Consider the following 12,579-nt stretch of genomic DNA (forward strand, 5'->3'; position numbering starts at 1 on the left):
TTTCATTTTAAAGAGAAGAAAGAGATAGAGAGAGAGAGAGAGAAGGGAGAGAGAAGAGGGAGGAGCAGGAAGCATCACCACCCATATGTGCCTTGACCAAGCAAGCCTAGGGTTTCAAACCAGCAACTTCAGCATTCCAGGGTGATGCTTTATCCACTGTGCCACCACAGGCCAGGCCTGGCATGTTTTTTTTCCCCCTTATTTTTCCATTGATTTGAGAGAGAGGAAGGGAGAGTGAGAGAAAGAGAGAGAAGCATGAATTTGTTTCACGTAGTTGTTCCATTTAGTTGTGTACTCATCTATTACTTCTTGTACATGCCCTGACTGGGGGTTGAACCCACGACCTCTGGCGTGCCAGGTTGACACTTTATGTATTGAGCCACTTGGCCAAGGCCCATTGGTATGTTTTTAAATTTTACTTATTTATTGATTTCAGAGAGAGAGGAAGGGAGAGAGAGAAAAAAACCCCATAGATTTGTTATTCCACTTATTTATGCATTCATTGGTTGATCCCCACATATGCCCAGGGAGCAAACCTGCAACCTTGGTGCATCAGGATGACTGTCCAACCAACTGAGTTATCCAGCCAGGGCAAGCTTTGTCCACTGACTTGTTTTTTTTTTAGTGTGTGTGTGTGTGTGTGTGTGTGTGTGTGTGAGGGGGGGAATAGACAGGAACCAGACAGTCAGGAAGGGAGAGAGATGAGAAGCATCAACACTTAGTTGCTGCACTTTAGTTGTTCATGGATTGCTTTCTCATATGTGCTTTGACCTTAGGAATACAGCTGAGCCAGTGACCCTTGCTCAAGCCAGTGACCTTGGGCTTAAGCTAGTGACCCTGGGCTTCAAGCCAGTGACCTTTGGGCTCAAGCCAGCGACCACTGGGTCATGTCAGTGATACCACACTTAAGTTTGCGACCCTGTGCTCAAGCTGGTGAGCCCGTGCTCAAGTTGGATGAGTCTGCACTTAAGCCAGCGACCGTGGGGTTTTGAACCTGGGTCCTCAGTGTCCCAGGCTGACACTCTATCCACTGTGCCACTGCCTTGTCAGGCTGGCATGTTTTTATTTTTTATTTTTTTTAATTTTTATTTATTTTTATTTTTTATTTATTCATTTTAGAGAGGAGAGGGAGAGACAGAGAGAGAGAGAGAGAGAGAGAGAGAGGAGAGACAGAGAGAGAGAGAAGGGGGGAGGAGCTAGAAGCATCAACTCCCATATATGCCTTGACCAGGCAAGCCCAGGGTTTCGAACCGACGACCTCAGCATTTCCAGGTCGACGCTTTATCCACTGCGCCATCACAGGTCAGGCAGGCTGGCATGTTTTAAGGATGTAAAATGTATTGTGTTGTAGGCCACGTATTGATTTAAACCTTGAAATTCCCTGGTCAAGAGAGGCAGTGTTGGACAGATGCACAAGATGCATAGCATGGTTGTTTATTGTTTTTCTTTCCCCCAAATTTCCCTTTGAGAGGTATTTATTTTATTTTATTTTATTTTATTTTATTTTATTTTATTTTTTTCATTTTTCCGAAGCTGGAAATGGGGAGGCAGTCAGACAGACTCCTGCATGCGCCCGACCGGGATCCACCCGGCATGCCCACCAGGGGGCGATGCTTTGCCCCTCTGGGGCGTCGCTCTGTTGCGTCCAGAGCCATTCTAGTGCCTGAGGCAGAGGCCACAGAGCCATCCCCAGCGCCCGGGCCATCTTTGCTCCAGTGGAGCCTCGCTGCGGGAGGGGAAGAGAGAGACAGAGAGGAAGGAGAGGGGGAGGGGTGGAGAAGCAAATGGGCGCCTCTCCTGTGTGCCCTGGCCGGGAATCGAACCTGGGACTCCTGCACGCCAGGCCGACGCTCTCCCACTGAGCCAACCGGCCAGGGCCTATTTTATTTTATTTTATTTTATTATTTTTTTTTTTTGCGTTTTTCTGAAGCTGGAAACAGGGAGAGACAGACAGACTCCCGCATGCGCCCGACCGGGATCCACCCGGCACGCCCACCATGGGGCGACGCTCTGCCTACCAGGGGGCGATGCTCTGCCCATCCTGGGCGTGGCCATGTTGCGACCAGAGCCACTCTAGCGCCTGGGGCAGAGGCCACAGAGCCATCCCCAGTGCCCGGGCCATCTTTGCTCCAGTGGAGCCTTGGCTGCAGGAGGGGAAGAGAGAGACAGAGAGGAAAGCGCGGCGGAGGGGTGGAGAAGCAAATGGGCGCTTCTCCTGGGTGCCCTGGCCGGGAATCGAACCCGGGTCCTCCGCACGCTAGGCCGACGCTCTACCGCTGAGCCAACTGGCCAGGGCCTATTTTATTTTATTTTTTAAGTGAGAGAAGGGAGATAGAGAGATGGACTCCCGTATGCGCCCTGACCGGTATCCACCTGGGAGCCCCCATCTGGGGCTGATGCTCGAATCAACTGAGCTGTCCGCAGCTTCTGAGGCTAATGCTTGGATCAGCCGAGCTATCCTCAGTGCCTGGGACCAATGCTCGAACCAGTCGAGCCACTGGCTGTGAGAGGGAAAGAGAGAAGGGAGAGAGGGTGGGGAAGAGAAACAGATGGTCTCTTCTCAGGTGTCCCCTGACCGGGGATCGAACCTGGGACATCCACATGCCAGGCTGATGCTCTATCCATTGAGCAAGCCAGCCAGGGCCATTGAGTCCTAGAATCTTGGAGAGCATTTCTAGTACTGACTGTGGCTTTCTTTTCACAGATTTTCTAACCATGGCACAGGTAGAGAAACGGGGTGGTTTACTCCGGAAATCTTCTGCCTCCAAAAAACCGTTGAAGGAAAAAGTGGTGCTGATGTATGATGAGATCTTCATGGTAAGGCCTGAAACCCTGATTCTGCATGGCTTGACTCCTTAGTTTCTTGTTCCAAAATGAAAACCTCACATCTGCCTCCTACCTTCTAGTTCTTCAGAGTGTAAGAGAGAGCAAGGGTGAAAATGAGCTCCCTCCTAGTAGAAATTATGATCATGTGCTAATTAATACAGATTTTTGCCTTGAGCTGGGTAAAACAGTTGAAAAGAGAAAGGAAGGCTGGGGAAGCTTCTTTTCTGAACATCTGTAAGACTTGTCTTCCTTATGGTCTGACTTATAGACTCTTCTATACTAGATGTCCCTTGAAGTTCCTTTTGGCCCTAGAATTCTGTACTTCAGATATTTAAAAAAGATGCTCTATTATGTTCCATCTCAAGCTATTAGTAGATAAAGTAGTTGCTTAGATTATCTTATTCTTTTTTTTTTTTTACTTTTTTTTTTTTTTCTCTGAAGCTGGAAACGGGGAGAGACAGTCAGACAGACTCCTGCATGCGCCCGACCGGGATCCACCCGGCACGCCCACCAGGGGCGATGCTGTGCCCCTCCGGGGCGTCGCTCTGCAGCGACCAGAGCCACTCTAGCGCCTGGGGCAGAGGCCAAGGAGCCATCCCCAGCGCCCGGGCCATCTTTGCTCCAATGGAGCCTTGGCTGTGGGAGGGGAAGAGAGAGACAGAGAGGAAGGAGGGGGTGGGGGTGGAGAAGCAAATGGGCGCTTCTCCTATGTGCCCTGGCCAGGAATCGAACCCGGGTCCCCCGCACGCCAGGCCGACGCTCTACCCCTGAGCCAACCGTCCAGGGCCAATTATCTTATTCTTTATATGAGTTAACTGAGGAATATTAGCAGTTGGAGTTCTTTGGGTCTTCATAACTGTTGATTGGTCATGGTCCAAGACTGTGTTGTAAAGTATACATGGTCAGGGAAGATTAGAGTAGTTAAATTCCTTGAAGGAGTATTTGCCCTCTGAAGTCCTGGTCATAAGTAGTACATGTAAAATAGATATTTAAAAAGAGTGACTGTACATTGAGCTTCTACTGTGTACCTGGCATTAAGTTGTACCACTAAATACATTAGCTTTAAGTCTGACAAGAAGGATGCAAGAGGGCCATGTAAAAGATGTTATAACTGAGAAAACTAGGGAACATAGCTAGAAGGTGATTTGATTTCTCGTGTCTGACTCTAGAGCTCTTTCTTGTTTAACTTTGACACATGGCCCAGGATAAATAATTCAGTCAAGTAAAACGTCTAACTCTTGACAAAGCCTTAGAGACAAAATTTGATATGCAGAAAATGAATACAGAATTGCCACGATCAGTAAAGGTGGTTATACAGAGAAAATGAGTGAATACTAGGATCCTATTAGGGCTCTTTCTGTGTTAAGTAAACTTGGTATACATGTGATTCCTACTTGAGTGAGCTTTGAAGGTGGGAAGTGCCAGCTCCATTAATTCCTAGTTTCATATATAGATGACAAAATGACATTACAGAAGTGTGAGGGTCAAAGTATGACCTTTCCTGTGGAGTTGGACTTGAGAGAAAGAGACTAAATGAGACCTTATGAGAAGACCAGAAATGTTGCTTCTCCATGTCATCCTCAGTTAAAAATCCAGAAGAGATTCCTGGTATATTATTTTCTTATTAGTACAGGAGTTCTTAGCTAATGAAGGCATTAGTTCTTTTTTTTTTTTTCAGAGACATAGAGTCAGAGAGAGGGATAGATAGGGACAGACAGATAGGATTGGAGAGAGATGGGAAGCATCAATCATCATCAGTTTTTGGTTGCGACACCCTAGTTGTTTATTTCTTTCTTTTTTTTTTTTGTATTTTTTCTGAAGCTGGAAACGGGGAGAGACAGACAGACTCCTGCATGCGACCGACCGGGATCCACCGGCTCTGCCCACCAGGGGGCGATGCTCTGCCCCTCCGGGGCGTTGCTCTGTTGCGACCAGAGCCACTCTAGCGCCTGGGGCAGAGGCCAAGGAGCCATCCCCAGCGCCCGGGGCCATCTTTGCTCCAATGGAGCCTCAGCTGCAGGAGGGGAAGAGAGAGACAGAGAGGAAGGAGAGGGGGAGGGGTGGAGAAGCAGATGGGCGCCTCTCCTGTGTTCCCTGGCCGGGAATCAAACCCGGGACTTCTGCACGCCAGGCTGACGCTCTACCACTGAGCCAACCGGCCAGGGCCCCCTAGTTGTTTATTGATTGCTTTCTCATATGTGCCTTGACCGCGGGCCTTCAGCAGATGGAGTAACTCCTTGCTCAAGCCAGTGACCTTGGATCCATCCAAGCCGGTGAGCTTTGCTAAAACCAGATGAACCTGCGCTCAAGCTGGTGACCTCGGGTCTCGAACCTGGGTCCTCCGCATCCCAGTTCGACGCTCTGTCCACTGCCCCACTGCCTGGTCAGGCTGAAGGCATTAGTTCTTGGTAGTAATTTTAAAAGGTCAACCTAAGATGCCTGACTGGTGGTAGTGTAGTGGGTTGAACATCGACCTGGGACGCTGAAGTCCCAGGTTCGAAACCCTGAAGTCACTGGCTTGAATGTGGGGTCACTGGCTTGAGCAAGGTGTCAAGTGGCGCAACTATGAGTTGATGCTGCTTCTCTCTCTCTCTCTCTCTCTCCCTCCCTCCAAACCTCTCTCCCTCTCTCTCTCACATGCTAAAAAAAAAAAAAAAAAGGTTAACCTAAGGTAAAGTGATAGCAGGCAATTGACCTACTACTGAGTTTTGTCATTCGCTTTCCTATAAAGTGGGGGTGGGGGTTATCTTTTTTTTTTTTTTTATTTCACTCATTTACCAGAGGTCTCTGACTTTCTAGAATTTCTATTTGAAAATTATTGCTAAGAAATTTTGGATTTTAGCACTATTATTTTACTAATCTTTTGGACCAATTTAAGGAAAGAGCATATTAAAAACTGCACAGTGGCCTGACCAGGTGGTGGCGCAGTGGATAGAGCGTCGGACTGGGATGCGGAAGGACCCAGGTTCAAGACCCTGAGGTCGCCAGCTTGAGTGCGGGCTCATCTGGCTTGACCAAAGAGCTCACCAGCTTAGACCCAAGGTCGCTGGCTCCAGCGGGGGGTTACTCAGTCTGCTGAAGGCCCGCGGTCAAGGCACATGTGAGAAAGCAATCAATGAACAACTAAGAAGTCGCAACGCGCAACGAGAAACTGATGATTGATGCTTCTCATCTCTCTCCGTTCCTGTCTGTCTGTCCCTGTCTATCTCTGCCTCTGTAAAAAAAACAAAACAAAACAAAAACTGCACAGCGGACTAACTATATATGTGAGGGCAAGTAGAAGCAGTCAACACAGGATGTTGTAAAAACCATGGCAGTTTTGCCCTGACCAGATAGCACCGTTGATTAGAGCATCATCCTGAAGTTGCAAGTTTGATTCCCGGCCAGGACACATACAGGAACAGATTGATGTTCCTGTCTCTCTCCCATCCCCTCTCTCACTAAAATCAATCAATCAATTAAAAAAAAGAATAAAAAAAATAAACCATGGCAATTTTGCCCGGACGGATGGCTTAGTGGATAGAGTGTCCTCCTGGAGCGCTGTGGTCACCAGTTTGATCCTGAGGTCACCAGCTCAATTTGGGGTCATGGGCTCCTTCCTGAAAGCACCAGTTCCAGCCCTGGTCAGGGCACATATGAGAAGTAATCAATGGCACAAATAAGTGGAACAATGAGTTGATACTTTCTCTCTCTACTTTTCTCTCTCTCTTTCTCTCAACCCCCCCCCCCCCCCGAAAAAAAAAACCCCACAAACTCACAAAAGCAATAGAAAACCATGGCAGTTTTACTGAGATGATTTAGGTTCTGGCTCCTGCACTTCCCTTTGTGGACCCTTTCTCCTAAAAGTAGGATAATGGTTATATCTATCATATTTGGTTCACTGGGTCATTATATTTCAAGTAAGTGAATAGGCTTTGAAAACTGAGCACTGTAGCCCTGGCCAGTTGGCTAAGCGGTAGAGTGTTGGCCTGGTGTGTGGAAGTCCCAGGTTCGATTCCCGGCCAGGGCACACAGGAGAAGCACCTATCTGCTTCTCCACCCTTCCCCCTCTCCTTCCTCTCTGTCTCTCTCTTCTCCCGCAGCCAAGGCTCCATTGGAGCAAAGTTTGCCGGTGCTAAATATGGCTCATGGCCTCCACCTCAGGTGCTAGAATGGCTCCGGCCAGAATGGAGCAGTGCCCCAGATGGGCTGAGCATCGCCCCCTGGTGGGCATGTCAGGTGGATCCCGGTCAGGCGCATGCAGGAGTCTGACTGCTTCCTGGCTTCTAACTTCGGAAAAATACAAAAAACAAACAAACAAACAAAAAAAGAAAACTGAGCACTGTACAGATGCAATGGGGACATATAATTTTTTTTTTTTTTTTTGTATTTTTCTGAAGCTGGAAACGGGGAGAGACAGTCAGACAGACTCCCGCATGCGCCCGACTGGGATCCACCCGGCACGCCCACCAGGGGCGATGCTCTGCCCACCAGGGGGCGATGCTGTGCCCCTCCGGGGCGTTGCTCTGCTGCGACCAGAGCCACTCTAGCGCCTGGGGCAGAGGCCAAGGAGCCATCCCCAGCGCCCGGGCCATCTTTGCTCCAATGGAGCCTTGGCTGCAGGAGGGGAAGAGAGAGACAGAGAGGAAGGAGGGGGGGCGGTGGAGAAGCAAATGGGCGCTTCTCCTATGTGCCCTGGCCGGGAATTGAACCCGGGTCCCCCGCATGCCAGGCCTACGCTCTACCGCTGAGCCAACCGGCCAGGGCCGGGACATATAATTTGACTAACTTATTCAGATGATTAGATTCACTTCTTGCTAGAAGAGAAAGATTTGAGGAGATTCTTTGAGCCATTATTTAACTTTGGTTTAGTATGAAAAAATGCCTTCTATTTGGGAAAAAAGTCCCAAAAATCTGTTGTTCCCCATTACAGTAGTTTATAATGACCAAGCTAAAAGTTAATTTTGAAAGATGATTTTAAAAGTTAATTTTCAAAGTCAGTTTTGAAAGGTAATTTTGACATTACGTGTAGTGACCCTTTCAAATGTATTCTTAAAGATGTGGTGTTTAGCTGGGGATATTGAACCTGCTTATCTTCTCATTTCAGACAGAGGACCCCAGTAAGTGCAGTCCTCGATTTTGGGAGGAGCTCTTCCTCATGAAGGTAATACTTGGTGGCATCTGTGGATTTTCCTGGCAACCGAGCTTTCCTGGCAACGCCTTCTCATGCGTTTTAGGTGCTACCCTAAAAGTGAACTCAGGCTCTTATTGTTTTCTTGGTAGGTGAATTTAGAGTACCTAGAAGGCAAGCTGGAATCTCTTGATGGTGAGGAGTTAATGAAGATCAAGGACAACATTAATTGCTTATTTCAGCGCTGCATTCAGGCTCTGGGAGAGGAACATCCGATTCGAGTTGTCAATGCATTGCAGGTACGAGGCTGGGAGACTGGGGAGTCTTGTTAGAGAGGAGAAAGGAGTTGTATCACATCTGCTAGGACCTGAGGAACCAGGAATTGCCTTTGCATGTGAGGTTTTCTTTTTTCTTCTCTAAGTAATCAAACATCTATGTCATGTTTGTTTAGTCAACTTCAAGGTTAAACAAGTTGACAGTTACAGTAGTAATCCTGTCCATTTGTATAATTTGATCTAGTGCCAGGGCAGATTGACAGAATTCTTACTGTTGAGGAAAGGAAGAGATAGAGAGGCAGCTGAGGCAAGGCTTAGTCTACAGCAAAAACCAGAGGAGAGTCTTTTTTTTTTTGTATTTTTTTTTGTGGTCTTTTTTTTGTATTTTTTTGAAGTTGGAAAGGGGGAGGCAGTCAGACAGACTCCCGCATGCGCCCTACTGGGATCCACCTGGCATGCCCACCAGGGGATGATGCTCTGCCCATCTGGGGCATTGCTCTGCTGCGACGAGAGCCATTCTAGTGCCTGAGGCAAAGGCCATGGAACCATCCTCAGTGCCTGGGCCAACTTTGCTCCAATGGAGCCTTGGCCGCAGGAGGGGAAGAGAGAGACAGAGAGGAAGGAGAGGGGGAGGGGTGGAGAAGCAGATGGGCGCTTCTCCTGTGTGCCCTGGCTGGGAATTGAACCTGGAACTCCTGCACACCAGGCCAATGCTCCACCACTGAGCAACCGGCCAGGGCAGAGGAGTTTTTTTTGTTTTTTTTTTTTAATAAGGCACACTCTTAGGTAAGAGGTGCCTTTTTTTTTTTTAATTCATTTTAGAGAGGAAGGGGAGAGACAGAGAGAAAGAGAGGAGAAACAGAGAGGGGGAGAGGAGCTGGAAGCATCAACTCCCATATGGGCCTTGACAAGGCAAGCCCAGGGTTTCGAACCGGTGACCTCAGCATTTCCAGGTCAATGCTTTATCCACTGCGCCACCACAGGTCAGGCAGAGGAGATTCTTAATACATATTTTCCAGTATTTTCTCACTAGTTCAGGAGCTCACAATCTGAGGTGTCAGAGGGTGCTTGACTCCCTGAAATTATATGTAATACTTTATGTGCATATGCATAGTGTTTGTGGAGAGAGGGCTTTCATCAGATTCTCAAAAGGGTCTGTAACTCTGAAAATGTTAAGAATCAGGTGGAGGATTCATCGAACAATTATTTTATGGGTGACTATTATATGCCAACCATTGGGCTCATAGGGATACATTATAGGCTTCCTATTTTAGTATATGTGCTGCTGAAGCAAGCACCATTATAGGCTTCCTGAGAGCAAAGACTTTGATAGTTTCATTCAACACTGTTCTTAGTGTGTAGAGTAGTACCTGGCAAATATACTGCTTACAAAAATTAGGGAATATTTTATAACTTTATGTTCATTTTAAAATATTTCCTAATTTCTGTTAGCACTAGAAGTCAATTTTAATTTAATTTAATTTATTTTTTTGACAGAGACAGAGTCAGATGGGGACAGACAGACAGGAAGGGAGAGAGATGAGAAGCATCAATTCTTTGTTGCGGCACCTTAGTTGTTCATTGATTGCTTTCTCATTTGGGCCTTGACTGGGGGGCTATAGCAGAGCGAGTGACCTCTTGCTCAAGCCAGCAACCTTGGGCTGAAGCCAATGGACCTTTGGGCTCAGGCCAGCTTCCATGGGGTCCTGTCTATGATCCCAAGCTCAAGCCAGTGATCCCCTGCTCAAGCTAGTGAGCCTGCACTCAAGCCGGATGAGCCTGTGCTCAAGCCTGCGACTTTGAGGTTTTGAACTTGGGACCTCCGTGTCCCAGTCTGACGCTGTATCTACTGTGCCACTGACTGGTCAGGCTAGAAGTCAATTTTTATTGAAAGAATTATCAGCAGAGTTTCTAAAATTTACTGTCTGGTAGCTCCAAGGGTAGCCAATCTAGATCAGTAATTGACAGATTTAGGGCAGTGATAGCCATCATAAAGGATTTTTATTATTGGAAATTTTGGTTGATTGGGTTTAAGTTTCTAACTCACTAGTTAGATCACTTTGTGAACCCCAATTCTCATCTGTAGAATGTAGAAATTACCTCTTGAGATATTGCCCCACAAAGAAGGTCTGTGTTTATCCTGTAGCTCTTTCAACCTGTGGCACAGTAAATTCCATCTTTTGAGCATCACAGTTATAGGGGCTCATTGGAAGTTGAAAGTTGAAAATTGTACTTCCTGCCCTGGTCTGTTGGCTCAGTGGTAGAGCATTGGCCTGGCATGTAGAAGTCCCAGGTTCAATTCATGGTCAGGGTACACAAGAGAGGCGACCATCTGCTTCTCCCCCCCCCCCCCCCTTTTTCTCTTTCTTACTCTCCCACAGCCATGGCTTGTTTGGTTTGAGTGAGTAGGCCTCAGGAGCTGAGGATGGCTCCATTGCCTCATCTCAGGCACTAAAATAGCTTGGTGGCTGAGCAGTGGAACCAAATGGCCCCAGATGGCCAGAGCATTGCCCTCTACTGTGCTTGCTGGGTGGATCCCGGTCAGGATTCATGCAGGTGTCTGTCTCTCTGCTTCACTTCCTCTAATTAAAAAAATATATAGCCTGACCAGGCGGTGGCACAATGGATGGAGCGTCAGACTGGGATGCGGAGGACCCAGGTTCGGTACTCCGAGGTCACCAGCTTGAGCACAGGCTCATCTGGTTTGAGCAAAAAAAAAAAGGAGCTCACCAGCTTGAACCCAGGGCACTGGCTCGAGCAAGGGGTTGCTCGGTCTGCTTAGGGCCCACGGTCAAGGCACATATGAGAAAGCAGTCAATGAACAACTAAGGTCTCGCAATGAAAAACTGATGATTGATGCTTCTCATCTCTCTCCATTCCTGTCAGTCTGTCCCTATCTATCCCCCTCTCTGACTCTGTCTCTGTTAAAAAAATAAAAAAATATATATATGCATACACACACACACTTCCTGTTGTGGTGGTTCACTGTAGATACACGAATTGTAAACATTTTTTAGTTTAGTGTAAGTAAATTGACATTTTGATGACCAATAAAAATATAGCTCATGATTGTAATAGCTGATACTTACTGAACTTTAGCAAAGTTCCAGGTACTGTTATTAGAGCTTTAAGGAAGTTCCAGGCACTATTCTAATTGCTTTACGGTATTAATTTACATAGACCTCACAACATCCAGATAAGATAGGTGCTATTATTGTCATTCCCATTCTATAGATGCGAAAACTGAGGCACTGTAAAGTTATTTGTTCAGGCTCACACAGCTAGTATTAATAGATAGTGTGGAATGTAATGAATTTAAGTTTTCTAAATTAGTGATTATGTTTTCTTAAAATTATTTCTTTATTCATTTTTTAGAGTGAGAGAGAGAGAGAAAGAGAAAGGGGGGAGGATCAGGGAGCATCAACTCCCATATGTGCCTTGATTAGACAAGTGCAGGATTTTGAACCGGCGACCTCAGTGTTCCAGGTCGACACTTTATCCACTGTACCACCACAGGTCAGGCATGAATTTAAGTTTTGAAGTAATTGGTTGTTATTATATAGGGACTTAAATAACTTGTAGTTATTAAAAATAATTACTAAAAATGATAAACTATCATGTAAATACTAAATTTTTTTTTTTTTGTATTTTTCTGAAGCTGGAAACGGGGAGAGACAGTCAGACAGACTCCCGCATGCGCCCGACCGGGATCCACCCGGCATGCCCACCAGGGGGCGACGCTCTGCCCACCAGGGGGCGATGCTCTGCCCCTCTGGGGCGTCGCTCTGTCGCGACCAGAGCCACTCTAGCGCCTGGGGCAGAGGCCAAGGAGCCATCCCCAGCACCCGGGCCATCTTTGCTCCAATGGAGCCTCGGCTGCGGGAGAGGAAGAGAGAGACAGAGAGGAAGGAGAGGGGGAGGGATGGAGAAGCAGATGGGCGCTTCTCCTGTGTGCCCTGGCCGGGAATCGAACCCGGGACCTCTGCACGCCAGGCTGACGCTCTACCACTGAGCCAACTGGCCAGGGCCGTAAATACTAAATTTAATTTAATTTTTGATTTTTTTCTTTTTTTATAGGTTTTTTTAATTTTTATATTTTATACAGTGACAGTCAGAGAGAGGGATAGATAGGGACAAACAGGAATGGAGAGAGATGAGAAGCATCAATCATCAGCTTTTCGTTGCGACACCTTAGTTGTTCATTGATTGCTTTCTCATATGTGCCTTGATTGTGGGGGCCTTCAGCAGACAGAGTAACACCTTACTTGAGCCAGTGACTTTGGGTCCAAGCTGGTGAGCTTTGCTCAAACCAGTTGAGCCCAATTGAGCCTGCGCTCAAGCTGGTGACCTCGGGGTCTCGAACCTGGG

General features: G+C 47.2%; 1 protein-coding gene across 4 annotated transcripts in view; it reads left to right on the plus strand.

Moving 5' to 3' along the window:
• ARMH3 (armadillo like helical domain containing 3) overlaps positions 1-12,579 on the plus strand; it is a 304,301-nt gene that overhangs the window by 91,852 nt on the left and 199,870 nt on the right. For all 4 annotated transcript variants that reach the window (XM_066355941.1, XM_066355939.1, XM_066355938.1 and 1 more), the window contains 3 exons: positions 2,705-2,817; positions 7,913-7,969; positions 8,089-8,235. In XM_066355941.1, the coding sequence (XP_066212038.1) occupies positions 2,716-2,817; positions 7,913-7,969; positions 8,089-8,235 (306 nt within the window). In that variant the 5' untranslated portion in view covers positions 2,705-2,715. The remainder of the gene's footprint in view (positions 1-2,704; positions 2,818-7,912; positions 7,970-8,088; positions 8,236-12,579) is intronic.

Source organism: Saccopteryx leptura, chromosome 13 (assembly GCF_036850995.1).
Source record: "Saccopteryx leptura isolate mSacLep1 chromosome 13, mSacLep1_pri_phased_curated, whole genome shotgun sequence".
In the NCBI taxonomy this organism is placed as follows: domain Eukaryota; kingdom Metazoa; phylum Chordata; class Mammalia; order Chiroptera; family Emballonuridae; genus Saccopteryx; species Saccopteryx leptura.